This window comes from Vitis riparia, chromosome 4 (assembly GCF_004353265.1).
Source record: "Vitis riparia cultivar Riparia Gloire de Montpellier isolate 1030 chromosome 4, EGFV_Vit.rip_1.0, whole genome shotgun sequence".
NCBI classification, from domain to species: Eukaryota; Viridiplantae; Streptophyta; class Magnoliopsida; order Vitales; family Vitaceae; genus Vitis; species Vitis riparia.
The window spans coordinates 24,411,362-24,429,024 of NC_048434.1; the positions used below are offsets into that span (position 1 = coordinate 24,411,362).

The 17,663-nt window shown below is 34.7% G+C and overlaps 2 protein-coding genes across 2 annotated transcripts; one reads left to right on the plus strand and one right to left on the minus strand.

Annotated features, from left to right (window-relative positions):
- Nucleotides 1–605: 605 nt before the first annotated feature.
- Nucleotides 606–3,924, minus strand: LOC117913476 (thioredoxin reductase 2-like). The gene is made up of 2 exons (XM_034828462.1): nt 2,856–3,924; nt 606–975 (listed from the first exon to the last, which is right to left on the minus strand). Exons 1-2 carry the CDS (start codon nt 3,910–3,912, stop codon nt 905–907), a joined length of 1,128 nt encoding a protein of 375 aa, XP_034684353.1. The 5' UTR covers nt 3,913–3,924; the 3' UTR covers nt 606–904.
- A 6,854-nt stretch (nt 3,925–10,778) lies between these two features.
- Nucleotides 10,779–17,602, plus strand: LOC117912989 (serine/threonine-protein phosphatase 7). The gene is made up of 5 exons (XM_034827818.1): nt 10,779–11,500; nt 12,276–12,770; nt 16,149–16,295; nt 16,844–16,951; nt 17,290–17,602. Exons 1-5 carry the CDS (start codon nt 11,102–11,104, stop codon nt 17,404–17,406), a joined length of 1,266 nt encoding a protein of 421 aa, XP_034683709.1. The 5' UTR covers nt 10,779–11,101; the 3' UTR covers nt 17,407–17,602.
- The last annotated feature ends 61 nt before the right edge of the window (nt 17,603–17,663 follow it).

Genomic DNA, 17,663 nt, shown 5'->3' on the forward strand with positions numbered 1-17,663 from the left:
GATGCCTTTTAATCTTAAGGACTTTATTTTTATTCTCAGACACACTGCAAAGCAGGCCACTTCTTACCTCAGGTCATCTTTTTGGCTATTGGGGGCCGCAGAGGCCATTGAAAGCATTCTAATTGATCTTAAAATTAGTTCTAAAGAGCATTTCCTTAATCTACTACCATGCCCTGACTCCTAACTAATCTCCTAATGCCCATTCTCCATTAGTTAAATCATGGCATCGCTTATATAAGTCAAGTCTTATTTGAATATCGTTACTCCAAATTTTATTTTATTTTTAAAGAAAAAAACCTGAATTTACCATCTCCGTTTGTGTATCATTTCTTTCTGCTATTACTATAATCATAAGGAATATGCTAAGGCATCATACTGGTACCTACCACATAAAAAATCTAGCCCTTTGAATATGTATCGTGAGATCGAGACAAGAATGAGACCAATGTATAATACAAACAAATGAGATTATGACAAAAAGTGTATACAGGGCACCATCTGATTGATGATGTCTTGTCAGTCAGAACCGAAAAAGTGCCCTTTGATACTATAGCTAGACCCTAACCATAATTCTAGTATTCAGCCTCCCATTAAATGCATCATCATCTAAGCAAAGCTCTCAAATCCATATCATTTCCCAAATTTGTAAATGAACAAAGAGTCTGAAATTTCAATTATCTTGCCATATAACCAACAGCATGAACATAAAGAAGAGTCACATGTGATTTGCATGAAATGGCATTATAAATTTTAACAAAAGAAATAGAATAATGACTGAAATACTTCAAATATAATTCCCCTAGAACCACCTAGGGATGATCACTGCAAGAGCTTGTTCTTCCTTCTACAAATTAGAAGTTGCTTTTGATGAAATGTATTTTGATCTCTGGCAGATACTTGGTAGTCAATCACTTTTACCTTCCTGGGATCCAATCTCTTGCAGGTAATGCTCTGCATCTAATGCTGCCATGCACCCTGTATCATGATGAAACAAGAGAACCTATGTTAGGTTGTTTCATGAGAATAAACTATAATTGTAATGAGCAAACAGGCAATGGCCAATACCAACAATTGGAGCATTGATCCTATCTAAAAACAATTGGAGCATTGAGAAATGGTTTCCATAGGATGCTTTATGAAACATTTGTAATTTAATAGTTTCCATGTTCCCATCTGGTTGATTCAAGTAGCTTAAGATTAAAATAGCTTTAATGTTAATCATAACCAATAAAAATTGATTACCAAGTCCCCATAACCAATGGAACATAGAGAATTGAAAGATTACATGTTTACTAGTTGAACAAATGAGCTGAGATATGCTAGTCAAACTAAGATCATATTCCAAGCTTGACGTACAGTTGACCAACATGTACAATTCTGGATCATACTCAGTTGGTCTTGTCTAACTTATCTCAAATGCATTAAAACCTAGATGGGACCAAATCTAAATCATCTGTCTATTATCACAATGGATAAAAAGAACAAGGGAGACAAAACAAAGCTCATAAACCTCAGATGTATGGACATCCCATGATCCTAAGCTGAGGTTGGGTCTGCTTGACTTGGTTTGCAAAAATAATGAGAATCTTAGATCAAGGCTTGGACTTGGATTCTTTAAAAATTGAATAAACTTGCTATCTAGCTGGCTCACACTTGGCCCCCGACAATGTTCTTGAGACATGAATTGGTGAATTTGTATGGAATATGGAAAGGGAATAGGTATAAGCAATATCTCACATACTCGGTAAGCTAGTTCTGTGAGGATAGGTTACATAAACAAATTGGATTGTCCTAAGTGAGTTTTGACTACAAGATTGTGTTACTCTGCACTGATTAAAAGGGTTTTGCTAAAACATGAGCTTCAAATGCAACTCAGTATTGAGTGATGTATCAATTTTTACCTTTTTATGTGCCTAACTAGAAAGAAGGGAAAAAGGGCAAAAAGAAACTAGATGGATCCTTAAAACAAAAAGATCTGTGCTCTAGATCTTAGAATTGTTTATATTATATAAAAGTTACACCCATGGAAAAAGAGGGAAGATTATCAAAAATACTGAAAGAACAAAAGAAGAATATCTGCAAAAACATGCCCAATTCCTTTCTTTTCAGTTCTCCGTCGCCACCCCTCATATTAACAGAGGGAACTTCAAAATACCCCATCATGTAAGCAAGCCAAAGAGAGATTTTACAATTTTCGGAAGCCCTTGTCCTAACAGGATTTTCCAATTTTTCTATTTCAATAATCTTTGGGGGTGGGGGTGGTGAAGAAGGGGCATGGCTGTCAATTTTTAAAGGAGCACACTTGTGCCACTCATCATTTCTCTTCTAAGTCCAACCAACCTGTGCATATCACAAATTATTGCCCCATATAAGTAATATTTTTAAACACCGACGAAATAATAAGTTTTTAGCCTTTATCCGCTTGATTCACATATGTAGTTCATTGTTGCATGTGGGGTGATTCTACATTGTAAGCAAGTATGATCGGTTAATAAAACCATGTGACATTTAGGCTTGAGCACCATTGTTAATGATCAAATTTAAGACACCCTTGTTAATGACCAAATTTAAAAATATTAATATTTTTATGTGCCCCACCGGGTGGTGTAGCAACAAATTGGTGCAGTGTGTAGGTGTTTAAGCCAATAACTCAAACCAAAGGTGCATGCACCTAGGCCCAAACAATATCATCCTAAGCTGCAATTTATATTAGAACATTTCACTATGGAATTCACAGGCAACAGGCTCAAAACAGTTGTATTCCAATGTTGTTCATACCATATTAGAAAAGACCAATGCCATAGGAAAATAAATGAACATAAGATCAAGGGGGCATGAGTAGAAATGTAGCTAACCAGTGCCAGCAGCAGTCACAGCCTGCCTGTACTTCTTGTCTTGGACGTCTCCAGCAGCAAAAACTCCACGGGTGCTGGTTTTAGTAGTCCCTGGCTCCGTCACTACATACCCATCTGAATCAAGTTTCAGCTGCCCATCCAAGAACTTGGTGGCGGGTTCGTGGCCAATCGCAAAGAAGAGACCCGAAACCTTCAAATCAGAAACCTCTCCGCTCACCACGTTCTTAACCTTTACACCTCCTAAAAGTCTTCCCTTTTCATCTCCGTGGGCTTCCACCACCACCGAATTCCAGATGGCTTCAATCTTAGGGTTGGACAAAGCCCTTTGCTGCATGATCTTTGACGCCCTGAACGTGTCCCTTCTGTGAATGATATAGACCTTGCTCCCGTACTTGGTGAGGAAGGTGGCTTCTTCCATGGCAGAGTCTCCGCCGCCAATCACGACCAGTGGCTTGTCCCTAAAAATGGGGGCAGCACCGTCGCAGACTGCACAAGCGGAAATCCCCCTATTCCAGAAGCCACCAGGGCCGTCCCCGGAGCCGGGGAAGGGCAAGCGCTTGGCAACGGCGCCGGTGGCGACGATGACGGCATCGGCCAGGACGGTCTTGGAATCGGTGAAGACTTTGAAGGGAGTGGACGAAAAATCGACCCTGGAGACAGTTTCAGTGAAGATCTCAGTGCCGAAGCGGAGGGACTGGGCGCGGCAGCGATCCATGATTTCATTACCGTTAATACCATCAGGGAAACCGGGGAAGTTCTCAACGTCGGAGGTGGTGGTGAGCTGGCCGCCTGGAGCAATGTCGTTGGCCATCCAGCCTTCGAAGAGGATGGGACGGAGCTGGGCCCGGGAGGCGTAGATGGCGGCGGTGTGGGCTGCAGGACCGCTGCCGATGATGCAGAGACGGGTGTTGAGGGTTTTAAGATCGTCCATGGCGGATGCGGCAGACAACTTGGGAGAGGTGGCGGAAGAGAGTGAAGCTGCCGCCGCTGATGTTGTGGCTATAAACCCTACCAATTTGCGAGCTTTCCTCAGAAAGTCTGGGCAACACTTCATCATCCCCTTTGACCACTTCTGTTTCCCACTTTTATCTTAATTATTTCAATTATTTTATTTTTCTATATTTAATAATTTATGCTTCCTTTCTTTTCTTTTTTTTGCCCTTTATATTTTAAATTCAGATATTTTAATTTTCCATATTATCAATTATCTTAGTGCCGTAAAAAATACAAAACACAATAATAAAAACATGATGAAATCTTCAAACAAAAAAGGCAACTGGAGTCTGGATTGGGCTTAAACCCTAACCATGGATACACACTCGACACTTAACATATGCCCAATAGAGAGAGAGAATCCATTGCCTTGCAGCAAGCCGTTACAACAGTTTCATTCTTTGCTTGCCTCCGAGTCCCCAACCTTCCACATGGGACCTAATTTCGGTCTGTCATGGAATAACTTGTACATTTTACTTCCCACCCATGTCACTAAGTGGCACGTGGAATTTTAGATATAATTTTAATATTTAATAGTGTTAAATATTAGATTATTTATTTTTATAATATTTTATTTTTATTAAATATTAAAAATATATATATATATTAAATTTTTTATTTTAAAAAATTATATATTTTAATTTTTTTTATTTAATAAAAAATTTATAATAAATTATAAAAAAAATATAAAAACAAACATCTTAAATTCTTTCAATAAAAAATTTAAAAAAATAAACACCACCTTATTTTCCCCACTCCCTCGAAGACGCGGCCCTTGGGAACAAGGTTCCAAAAGTCCTACATGAACTTGGTTCACTCGGTGATGGGCTTGACCTTCTTGCTATCGAGTTATTAGGATATGTTGATTGAAAGGAGGAAGATTAAGACCACTCTTGATTTAAAATCCCTAAAAACCCCACTAACGGTTCCTCTAAACTGCTCCTTGGTGCGGTGTTGACCTTTAGGCAAGGTGTAGGAAAGCAACGGTCTAAGGCCCAAACTTCTTAGAAGACCATAATTTTTTTTTATTATTATTACTTTGTTAATTTTTCTATTTTTTATTAAAATTTTTAAAAATAATTACAGATATTTAAAAAAAAAAATTAATTAAACGATAAACTAGGAGGAAAAAAGATTCAAGTTTTCATAATAACCTAAATAATTTTTTTTGTATTAAGATATTAATGGGTAAAATTTTAGCAAATAAAATTATTTATTTCAACTACCAATTCTAGTGGCTAGCATTTTCATATTGTAAAAATATCTATTGATTTGATTAGGAAAACTAAAAATTATATTTTTCAACTTCTTTGTTTTTATCTCATGGTATCTTCTCCATTTTTTTTCTTTTTATTTATCTTCTAATTATTATTATTTATTTCAAAATCACAAGTCTACTTGTTTTGTACTAAATTGAATAAGTCAGATGTCTAATTTTCCATCCAGTTAATATTACATCATTAAACTAAAATCATATTATATTGTTCTAAGTTCTAATATCATATTTTGGTTTATTTGATATTTGTTTTTAATTTATTTTAATTTATAGTATAAAATATATAGTATCGGATTGTTTGCTTCATTGTATTTTTTTTGTTGTGTTTTTACAGTGTATTTTTTATTTTTTAACACGTTACTAGAAAATATGAATGAATATTAAAAAAATTAAAAATCAATTAATTAATTAATTAATTGAATCTAAAAAAGAAGCACTAGTTTAATATGACCAGTTATAATGGATTTTATTTTTATAATTAAATATTATATAAAAAATTAAATTCTATATTAGTGAAGATTGCTCATGCATTCAAAACTAAAATGATTTATCATATCCCAAGAAAGATTTTATCTATTAAAAAAGTTATTTGAGTAAAATTTGATTATAAACATTAATTAATAAGTTTGTATCTCAAAAAATAGAAAGAAAATAAATAAAATTATAAATAGATAAATAATATTATTAAATATTTTATAAACAATGGTTAATTTGTTTTGTGATAATCGATTAAAAGGGATAAAATTCCCTTAATATTATAAAACTAACCCCCTCACTTTTAATAGTCTAAAAAATGACCCAACTCGAACACAAATACTTTTCAGTTACTTTTGCTCCTTTTCTCATCTCGTTCTAATTTTATTTCCCTCTCTTCACCTTTTTTTTTTTAAATTATTCTTTCTTCAATTACAAATACACATCTCTCTTCCCCATCAAGCCAAACTCTTACTTGAGACTTGAGACCACTACTAGATTCTTTCATGGCCATTTGGAACAAAGCATGGGGTTCATCGCTTCTCTTTTTATTTCCATTCTAGTATGATGCATTTATTCTTTTCTTTATTAAGCCTTGTTCCCTTTTTTATTTCATTAGATTCCTTTTGTTTGTCAAGAAACCACAAATTTTCTCTTTCATCGGTTTCCAAATTGAAGAAAAATGTGGCACCCAAAGTTGATTTTCCTTTTCTTTTCCTTAGTTTTTTGGGCAACCAAACAAAAAGTTGATGTTGCAACAACAGAAAAAGGGGCCAAATTGTCATTCAATGTGTTAAGAAATAGGAAGATCTTGGGTTTTTCCTCTTGTGTCAGTATTAGAGACTTCCCATCTTGTTTTGGTAAAAATGGGGTTCAAGTAGCTAATTTTACTTCTTCAGGTGTCTCTTAGAGTACTAAAAATTTGGTCACATGCATTTGTTTATGTAAATTAGGAGCCAAATTCTTATTTGATCATAATAACATGGAACAAAAGCTTGGTGAATCGGTGCCTTAGTATTGAAATCGATAATCGGATGAATTAGTGTCTTTGTAAATTTGATATAAAGTCATTGTTGTTTTCCAAAAGAAAATGATTTAAGAGTTTTGAGATTAATTCCATTCAAGTCGACACATATTGGGACCTCTCTTTGGCAAAATTTGAATCTAGGCCTAAGCCATTGGAGGGCTTCTACTTAGCAGTATTGTTTAATAGAGAGATGATTTTACTTCTCAAGAATATGAGGAAATAAGCATTCAAAAAGACTAATGTCACCCTTGGTTTGTACAATGTCATCTTCATTACTAAGAAGGAACACATTTTTAGAAAGAAGTTGTATGACATTAAGTCTCAATTTCGGGACAATGACCAAAATCATAATCTATCAATTGAGTGTGACACAATCGGTGTAGACAACCCTTTCCTCACCATTTGTATAGATAGTAATATGGTAATGTAGGTAAAGCACCTCTGATGGAAGTTTCAGGGAAATCAAACCATCTTGATTGATTAGCTTCCAGTAGAAGTTTTTTGGGATGTCCATTATTGGTTGTTTGGTCTAACTATTGGAAATACAGATTTCATATTTGAAACTTGCTTTTTAACTGAGAAGTTGTTTGACTTTTTGTTATCATTTTTAACTTTTTATAATAATGAATCTCGTGGTATTGGTTATTTATTCATGTATGTTAATTGTATTCTATGTAGCAAAATGCTCAAACAAGATGGATTAAGCATGACAAGAAATGGAACCAATTTAAATTACCAGAAAATGACATTCTTATTATTTATGCTAATGTAATTAGACATTTTGACATATGTAGTTGGACATTGTGAAATATGTAATTGGACAATTTGATATATGTCAATATAAATTTAAATGTAGCTTCATGATAGCAAGTTTCTAATTGAATGACAAGGTTATTCTAAAGTTATCAATAATATGACTATGGACTTTCTAAGCAACAAATTATTTGTGGACATACTTGAAAGAAGTTGTGTCTATTCTAAACTTATCAAACTTAATATGGATTTAATAGGTATCAAATTGATTTTGTATAAAATCATTGAGAGTTATGTTCATAGTTAACAATTTAAACTTAACTTAATTGTCATCAAGTTGTTTTGTACACAAACTTGAAGGTAATTAAGTCCACAGTATTCACAAAATACTTGAACCTAATTACTCTTAGGTTAACTTTGAATAAACTTAAAAGATGTTAAGTTTAAGGTAGTGTTTGTTTTTCTATTTTTTCATGACTTATTATAAACTTTTTACTAAATAAAAAAAGCCAAAATATGTAACTTTTTCTAAATAGAAAAAATAACATATTTGTTTTTCTTTACTTTTTAATACCTAATAGAAATAAAAAACTATAAAAACAAACAACCTAATATTTTACACTATTAAACATTAAGGGTCCATTTAAAATTAAGTAAAAAAACAAACACCACCTAATTATATTCCAGAATATCATATTTAATCTAGATTTAACAAGTATCAAGTTGATTTTGTATAGATTCATATGAAGTTATGTCTACAGTTGATATTTTAATCCGAACTTAACCATTATTAAGTTGTTTTGTGTACAAACTTAAAGATAGTTAAGTCCACGGTCTTTACAGAACACCTGAACGTAACTATTATCAAGCTAACTGTAAACAAACTTGAAATATGTTAATTTTAAATTTATTCCATAATTATTATATTTAATCTTAACTTAATATGTATCGAGTTTATTTTGTATAGATGCATTTGTATCTAGTTATAAATGATATTAAAAAATTAAAACAATTTCAAACTTATTTAAATATTTATTACATCTCATTAAAGATTTAAAAATATTTAGTAAATAAAAAAGATAATAAATATACACTGTTTATCCGACTATAACTTTTAGCATTTTAAACTAAAGAAATTTGAAGAGAATTTGTGTGTAAAATTTGAAAAAATATGGTGAAAAAGAGAGAAACTAGGTCGAAGTAATAGATGGAGGGAAAATGTGTTGAAAAAAGTACACTTTTTAACTAGAGAAAATGTGCTGAAAAATAATAAAAAAAGGTAAAAGGGGCCAAGTAATAGTTGGAGGGAAGGGAAAATGGGCTGTCACTTTTGAGACTATTAAAAATAGAAGGTTAGTTTTGCAATATTGAGAGCATTTTGTCGCTTTTAAACGGTTATGGCATTTGTTTTTGGGGGTAATAGAGTGATTTATGATTGGATGGCACTGTTTGGTACAGGAGGAAGAAGTCTAAAACACCCCAAACCCATATTTAGGCTGGGCTTGGGATGTCTGAGCCCATACACATGTTTCACCGGATTTGGGCTGCACCATTAGGGGGTGAACCTTCTAGTGATTGAAATTAGTGGAATGCATAAGAATGATTGGAGATAATGGGAGGTTACCCCCTTTACCTGAATGAAATAATATAAAGGGGCCAAGTGGGCATCATCATTGGGACATAACCAAGCCATGATGATGCCTCCCCCTCCTATATTTCAAGTTTTCAACCACCGCAAATATTATTATTTTTTTCCTTTTCTTTACTTTTTCGTCCTATTCTCCCCTTCCTTTCTCGTAGTTTAGTCAAATAATGGTATCGTGTTAGGTGGCAGTACAAGCTTTTTGAATCTTCATTCCCACTAAATCAGAACCTTCCCCCCCCCCCATCCTGGCCCCGTCAAATATTTTTCCAGAACTCAAGTCAGTATTTCCCATTTCTTCACAATCTGTGTGTCAGTTTCAGAGAAATTGATGCATGATGATTGATCATATCCCAAAACTCAAGGCTCAAGGAAACTCAAAGGGTATGGGTAGTAATTATTCAGTGTTTTCAAAACATAAAAAGCACTTTTCATAAACTTTTATTTTTAGGGGTTTTTTGAGAATAATATTTTGATTTTTTATTTATGTCAAACATAAGTATGGGATGGTTTTATGGAGAATACCTTTGAGGAAATTGTTTTTTATATATGAGTTTTTTTAATCACAATTTGGTTCCACGGTTCTCAAAAATGATCCGAGAAGTGGTATAGAAAATGTTTTCAACCGAACATTCAACAACAAATTCTCAAATTCTCAAATTCTCAAAAACAAAAAAAACTACTAACCAAAAACATGAATATGAATACATGGGTCTGTTTGTCCCTCTATCTATCTATCTATCCATATCATTGGCAGCCTGAGCGATATCGTCTACAGAAAGAGAAGAGCGCTTTATGAATTCCAAGCAATCTGCAATGGCTTCCGAGTAGAAGGAGTTGGTCCGCCCAAACGATCTAAACCTGCAGTCCCCGCTCTCCATCATTAGACTCATCCTGCTCCTGCTGCTGTCGCTTCCTTTCTTGGTGCTCCTACTCCTGCTGATGCCTCTCTTGAGCGACTCGACAGCTTGCCCGCACAGCCTGAACAAGTACATCAACCTGACCCGCACCCTGATGAGAACTGAGAATCTCTTGGGGTTCAGCCGGAAACCTCTGCCTCCATGCCACGATCTCCTCCCAACCCTCTTGTACTTGTACCCCATATTCCCCATTTCGCCTGTGCCTGCCCTAGCACCAAGCTCTCTTCAGCCAAGCCTTGTATATATACTAGTAATAAAAGTCTCAAGGATGACTTTTCGGAATGGAAGAAACTTGGAAATTGCTGACTCTCTTGTGGTTTTTAATTTAATCCGTGTGTTGCATGGATACCGGTTTGAAAACGTGGACATCCACATATATGTAATTGGGAATGTGGGGAGAGAAGTTGGAAACACAAACAGAAGGATGTCTCAGCTGTTTTCTACCAAGAATTTGACTACCCAATTGTGTGTGTGGGTTTGTTTTGTCTTCTTTTTAAATTTTACATTTCCCAATAGAGGGGGGGCTTAACTTTTTGCTTAAAGCACTAGTGGGTGGTTTGCTGTTTTCCATTCGGAAGAAAACAGAGCAATTTCAAATTCAGAGAAAGTTTTGGCAAATTCACTTTGGAAAACAACGAGCCATTAGGTGGCGTGATTTGAGTTAGAAAAGTCTTTTTAGAAAAAAATAATGAGACATGTATAGAAAAGGCATGAGAGAACAAATGATTAGGTGCCGTGATTTGAGTTAAAAACAAAAGAAGGTGTTTTCTTTTATTTTTAAGTTTTAAGTTTTAAGTTTTAAGTATAGAATAGAATGGGAATAAAAAGTGTGACCGTGACTCTGTGAGCCTGTGAGCCTGTGAGCCTGTGAGCCTGAGAAGTGATAACATTTTGTCAGCATTTGAGAAAACTTCCAGGAATAGAATAGGGTGAAGGAGTGAAGTTCGGTGGTCGAATAAGAAGTTGGTGCGGCTGGATTTGATGTGTCCGTAGACATTGGGCAATTGCCTCGCCTTGTCGCCCAACCTCCTCCTCCTCCTCCCTTTCCTCACCACTGCTGTGGGCTCCATTTCTGATCTACCCAGCTGCCACTTGGTGTCTTGGGTGATTAGGGTTTTGGTTTTTATTTTTTATTTTTTTATTTTTATCACAATTAGGTTAATGTCTGATGCGGAGATCCCGGAGGCAGTGACATGGCCGACGAACGGGAGTCTAACCCTAGAATGGGTGGATCATCTCATGACCGCCTTCGAATGGTGTTCCGGGAATCTTCCTCCCACCGATTTCCCTTCCCTTATGCCTGTTGCCGTCTTCGATAGTCTGGTGCTCACTGCTTCCAAGATTCTCCACAAAGAACCAAACTGTGTTAGGATTGACCCCTCCCCCCTCGATTCCACCGTTGTAGTCGTCGGCGACGTCCATGGCCAGCTTCACGATGTAATCTTTCTCCTCCGGGACTCTGGCTTCCCTTCCCAAAACCGCTTCTACGTCTTTAACGGAGATTATGTCGATAGAGGCGCCTGGGGCCTTGAGACCTTTCTTCTTCTGCTCGCTTGGAAGGTATTTCTATCTCTTTCGTTCATCCATTAAAAAAAAAAAAACTTTTTTCTTTTTTAATTTGTATATCCATGGCTTGAATGATTTCCTTCTTTCATGAAACGTTATTGAATGCAGAACACGGACTCCCTTACAACAATCCTCAATATCCATTCATTTCGAATCAAAGCTGATGAACCTGTTAAGATTTTGTAAACCTTTAAGGCAATGCGGTCTATTAGTTTCAATTTCAAATGACAATTTCTTAATCAAGTTTAATCAACCAAAGGAATGAAGAAACTGTGAAGAAAGAAATGATCTCTAACGATCAAATATTGCGTTGCTAGTCTTTTATTCTGTCTTTGTCCAAAATTCTCAATTCCCTTTGTTCCCACTTCCCAGTGCTATATTTTTCCACATTCCCTTTACTGAGCGCCAGAATAAGGCAGACTATGAGTTGCCAAATGCACTAAGAGTGCGTTTGGGAGTGATTTTAGAAAGTTGTTCTAGTATTTTTAACACTTAAAATTTTTTATCTTTCAAGCATAAAAAAGACTAGAGCATCACTACCAAATGCACTCTAAATTGCTAATAACATTTATATTGTTACACTTTCTGTACTTAATTATGTTACCAAACAAGTTTCTATTTTCTTGCAAGTTGCAATGACCATAGTCCGTGTTTCAGGTTTTTTGATCTAGATTACATATATTAATGTCTAATGGTTGTGTTTGTTTTATGTTCCAAAAATAAGGTTTAGTAGTTTGTAATATTCTGTTTAAATGATGTTTCTTGCCAGGTTTTTATGCCAGATAGAGTGTTTCTCCTCCGGGGAAATCATGAATCTAAATATTGCACGTCTGTATATGGCTTTGAGAAAGAAGTAATGACCAAATATGGTGATAAAGGGAAGCATGTCTACCGCAAATGTTTAGGATGCTTTGAAGGACTTCCTTTGGCCTCCATTATAGCTGAACGTGTTTATACTGCTCATGGAGGGCTTTTCCGTAGTGTAGCTGTTAACTTGCCTAAGAGATCCAAAGGAAAGAAAAATCGGAGAATAAGTTTTAACCCTGAAATGAAGTCACTTTCTCTTGGTTCTTTGGAGGAATTATCAAAAGCTAGGAGATCGGTTCTTGATCCTCCTTGGGAGGGTTTAAACCTGATTCCTGGTGATGTGCTGTGGTCGGATCCATCAATGAGCCCTGGTCTCTCTCCAAATAAAGAAAGAGGCATTGGTCTATTGTGGGGTCCTGATTGCACAGAGGATTTCTTGAAGAAGCTCCATCTGAAGGTGACATCATAAACAAACTTTCTATTTAAAACTAATATATTTATATTGTTGGTATTGATCTGGACCAGTATTTTACAACCTCTTACTGTGCTTTTTGTATATTTTAGTGTTGCAAATGCCCCACAGAATTCAGTTCGGGTGAAATGGGGACCCTTAAATTCAAGATAATGCCTATTCTTCTGTCTGTATATGTTAACTAATTAATTAGTGATTTATGTATTTTAGCTTCTTACAGTCTTGTTCACTAACCATATTCTCTGTAAATGTATATAGTCCATATACAAAAATGGGAACAATGAATGGCAAATTGAATATTTAGTTGAGTTTCCTGTTATTAATTTAAATATTAAAAAACATATCTCTATGGTTTTCTTCTAGTTCAAGATCCTGTCCTTTAAATTGATACTTCCTACTTGTGTAGCAATATGTCTATGTTAAATGCTTGCTTACAAAACCATGGACATAGTTATCTATTCTGTTTTAAAGGCAGGAATTGAACCACAGTAATGACCAAAAAATTTAAATACATTTTCCTTGTAATGCTTATTAGGTGGCTAAAAATTGAATTGAGGATGAGCAATCGATTAACATAATGAGCTGATGGCTGTTTCTCTGTTTTTGAGCCTAAACACCAAAACAAAAAAGGGAAAAAAGAAAGTCAAAACCTTGTTTTTTGGGTTGGATGAAATCACTCAACTAGGATGTGAGATTTTAGTGCAGAAAAGTTAATCTTATGTTAGATGAGATACAAGTAGATGCTTGTTATTCTCGACTTCCTTTGAACCATGACCTCATAGTCTAACCTTTGGGGTCAAACAAAAACCAAGAGTATGGGGTGATCAAAATTTGCTACCTGGTTATATATGCCACTCAATCACATGCATATTGCCTTCAAGAGGTACCGCTCATTGCACCCTTTTTAGTCAATTGTATTCAGTATTTTCTCAACGAGCCCTAGAACATGTGGCATGTGTCTTACCTTGTGACTATCCTTTTTTTTTAATAGGCAAACAAGAATATATAAAAGAGTCCAATCAAAGATACTTTTTGTATAGTTTTTTTTGGAGGATTCCTCATCCTTCTATTGTACTTATTCTTACTTACCTTAATATATTATATTGTTGTTTCTCATAAAAAAAAAAAAAAAAAAAAAAAAAAAAACTCCAATCAAAGTGCAGGGGGTGCACCCCAAGTACTCAATAGGTATACAAAAGATGCCAAAACAAAAAACAGAAACACCTAGAACAAGCACACAAAACACTCTCTTTCTAATTAACACTCAACTAATCAATAAAATCTAACAAGGAAACATGACATCTTGAATATGTTGGTGGGTCCATTGGAAAAGGTTACAAATAAGAGAGCCCTTTAGTGCTTGATTTGATCATTGAATTCCATCAAAGTATCTTCGATTCCTCCCTTACTAGAGAATCCAAAACAAGTTAGGAGAGGTTGTCCTCTAAATCTTTTGTCTATTTTTGCTAATAAAATTCTCATGCCATCCTTTTAGCAATTCTTTTACTATTAAAAGGGAGGATCAAAGGATAGCTAAAAAGAGAAAACAACAAATGCCAAAGACCTCTTGCCTTTCCACAATGGATTAGTGCACGATTAGCTTATTATTTTGAACTCATACATAAATAGCAATGGTTAGCCAACACCCAACCTTTTCTCTTAAGCTGATCTAAGAACCCTTCCTAAACGGCTTCCCAAGCCCCCCCCCCCCCGCCCCCCCCCCCCAAAAAAAAAACCCACTTTTAAGAGGGAAAAGATGCTCCTCTATCCAACTATAAGGAAGAGTAGAAAGATTTCATTGAGAAGTCTCCACTCTTGCTAGCCTTCCAAATAAGCTTATCTTCATCCTCACTGCACTTCCCAAGCACTTTAAGCCTCTTGAGTAATTCCTTCATGCTATGTAGCTCCTAATCTTGAAATCATCTTGTGAAACTTAGGTTCCACACAACCTACCCATTAACGACCTTGCAAGCATTCACCAGTCAAACCTCTTTATTAGAAGCAAAAGAGAAAAGAGAGGAAAAAGAGTGCTTCAAAGGAGCATCCCCACATTAGACATCATGCCAAAATTGTGTTCTGCTTCCATTGCCAACCAAAAAACTTGTTCTACCTTTAAAGGCTTCCCAACCTCCTCTTATACAATCATTCCCAAGCCAACATCGTGTCCCTCCCTTCCTCCTTGTAAGAGAGCACCATCCTCTAGGTTCTTCTCCAACTTTCCCACATAGTTTATTAACTGAAAAGCAATCAAAATTCTCTTTTCACTTTGTCTAAGTTTCTTGCTTTACAACTTGGTAGCCTGGCTTTTTCTAGAACAAAATATAACAGCTACCTAGATATAATCATAGTTGTTAACTAGTAAAACTTATCGCATTTTGTTTTTCTAATTTTCCATATTGTGTATAGTGAAAAATAAATAGAAAAAATATGCATACATGTGCATATATATTGAAAGAATAAAGTATAAGTTAACCTATGACCAATTTCATTATAGATAGTAGGATTTAAAGTCTTAAACTATATGAGAACATTGAATGCACATGTATGAAAGCATTGAATGCTAAAGTTTTGAAAAGTCTAATTCAATAAAATATGAGCTTAATGCATGGGTTCCTCACAAAATCCACAAAAAAATAATCATTTTAAATTTCTAGATTTTATTTTTAGTTTCAAATTCTAACTAAGCATATGTACTTATATGCATTATTGATATTTATGATTCTATGTGTCATTTCTAAAGTTCTAACTTTTTATGTTCATCATCATTCCTTCCCCATTGAAAAAAATAAAGATAAAAAACCTAATATATTAAGTAAAATTTTTTATTCATCAATCACTATCTTTTTCAATGTCAACATTCAAGTAAAAATTCTCTAATACTCATTGTAAGGATAAATTTACGTAACTTCCACTATAACCTTTGATAATAAAAATATAGCTTTTCATATAGGATTATTTTATCTTTTTCTCCCATCAATTTCTAACCTTTTTCTACATTCTAAACAATGAATATAATAATTTTTTTAACAAAAAAAGAAAAAGAAAATGAATTTAATTTTTCTTAGAAGTTAAGAAAAACAGTTGAAGGTGTATGTATTATTGTATCATTGCACTGTTGAATCATTATATTACGTATTATATTGTGATACTTATCAAATTTTCATAAAAAATGTATTGTGTCGTGTATAGTAAATTTTTGACTAAAGATATAATATTTTTGTCATAACTCCATAACCGTTCCCTTTGTTTCACTTGTTTGTAGTTTATGAGTTGGAAATTGATTGTCTGACTGATAAATTCTGTGTTTATAGTAAAGAGCTCCAGCGCTGACATTAGATTTGTTACCCATCATTGTTATTACAGTTGATTATTAGATCACATGAAGGGCCTGATGCAAGGGAAAAGCGACCTGGTCTTGCAGGAATGAAGGAAGGGTACACTATAGATCATGTTGTAGAGTCAGGAAAGTTAATTACTCTGTTTAGTGCTCCAGACTACCCACAATTTCAGGTCTGTTCTTCCTCCTGCAACTCAGAGTTTCCTTGTTCCTATATTTAATAGTTCTTGCTTTTATATGAATGTCTTTGGAACCAATAGCAGCTTAAATATTCTTTAATTTTCTTCAACATTCTCTTTCCTGGGCTTTTGGAAGGGAAAAAATTCTAAATTTCATTGCTTTTAACACTCCCAATATGCCTGAGGTTAAATTGTTGAGTTCCATGAATTGACTTCACTCGACCATGTTCTTAATTTTCATTTTTGGGGCAACATTATCAATTTTGCTTTAAATGATACCACCTAGCACATGCCACTTAAGGACAAATTACATCTCAAAATGCCATTGGTTAAATGTTTTATAAGTTTTAATTCATCCCCCCGCCCAATATCATGATAAGCATTAAAATCAAAAGTCCTAGTCCACCATCAAGGGTTGTCTTTTGTGCATATTATTTGAACCAATCTAGCATCTGCTGATAGCTGAAAGAACAAGAAGAGATTAATATCATTTGTTACCCCATCTATAATCTGTTCCAATAATTGTTCTTTCTGTTGTGCAGGCAACTGAGGAGAGATACCAAAATAAAGGGGCCTATATTGTCCTAGAACCGCCTGATTTTGATAATCCTGTGTTTCATACTTTTGAAGCGATTACTCCAAGGCCTAAGGTATAGATCCTGCTCATCCATAGATCAGGATTCACAATGATATGGCTTGGAATGGGAAAAATATTAAAGAACAGGGCTAGATGTTTCAGCATTCAATTGAATTGTCAAGTTGGCAAACTAGTCAATCATCCATTTGGGATGACACTATAGTTAAAGGTTTTCCCATCCATGGGTTCAATTGTGAAGGGTCTGTTATTGGAATAATAGGATATGTATATATTTGTATAGATATGTGTACTTAACATTACTCAACATCATCCAATGCAGGTAAATCCCTATATCTATATATATTTGTATAGACATGTGTCCTTAACATTACTCAACATCATCCAATGCAGGTAAATCCCTACTATGACTACGAGGATGTGATTGATTCTGATGAAGAATTGGACTTTAGCAGGAATGATGTACACTCCGCGGATGAAGGTCAATCAGTGCCTGTTTGTCACATATAAATTGATATTATCATTAATTTGTTCTTGTATTTGCTTCAAGATTTTGTTGCGTGTTAAATTATATGTTATTTTCCCAGCACTGCTAGTTGCCATCTTCAAATGTACAGGAATGCAATCCATTAAGCTTCACAAAAAGAACAGTCTACAGTGAAAAACATTTTGGTATAAAATTCCTTAATGTTTGTGGAGCATCAAAGTACCATGTCTTATTTTGAAAGTTTGGAATGGTGGGAATGCAGATGGAGTGAAGAAGTTGA

What these genes read in the sequence shown, in the direction of transcription:
- LOC117913476 (XM_034828462.1), bottom strand. Translation starts at nt 3,912, where the DNA reads ATGATGAAGTGTTGCCCAGACTTTCTGAGGAAAGCTCGCAAATTGGTA. An exon ending in TGTGACTGCTGCTGGCACTG is followed by an intron (nt 976 to 2,855) that starts GTTAGCTACATT and finishes ATCATGATACAG; the next exon opens with GGTGCATGGCAGCATTAGAT.
- LOC117912989 (XM_034827818.1), top strand. Translation starts at nt 11,102, where the DNA reads ATGTCTGATGCGGAGATCCCGGAGGCAGTGACATGGCCGACGAACGGG. An exon ending in CAGACTACCCACAATTTCAG is followed by an intron (nt 16,296 to 16,843) that starts GTCTGTTCTTCC and finishes TCTGTTGTGCAG; the next exon opens with GCAACTGAGGAGAGATACCA. An exon ending in CGATTACTCCAAGGCCTAAG is followed by an intron (nt 16,952 to 17,289) that starts GTATAGATCCTG and finishes CATCCAATGCAG; the next exon opens with GTAAATCCCTACTATGACTA.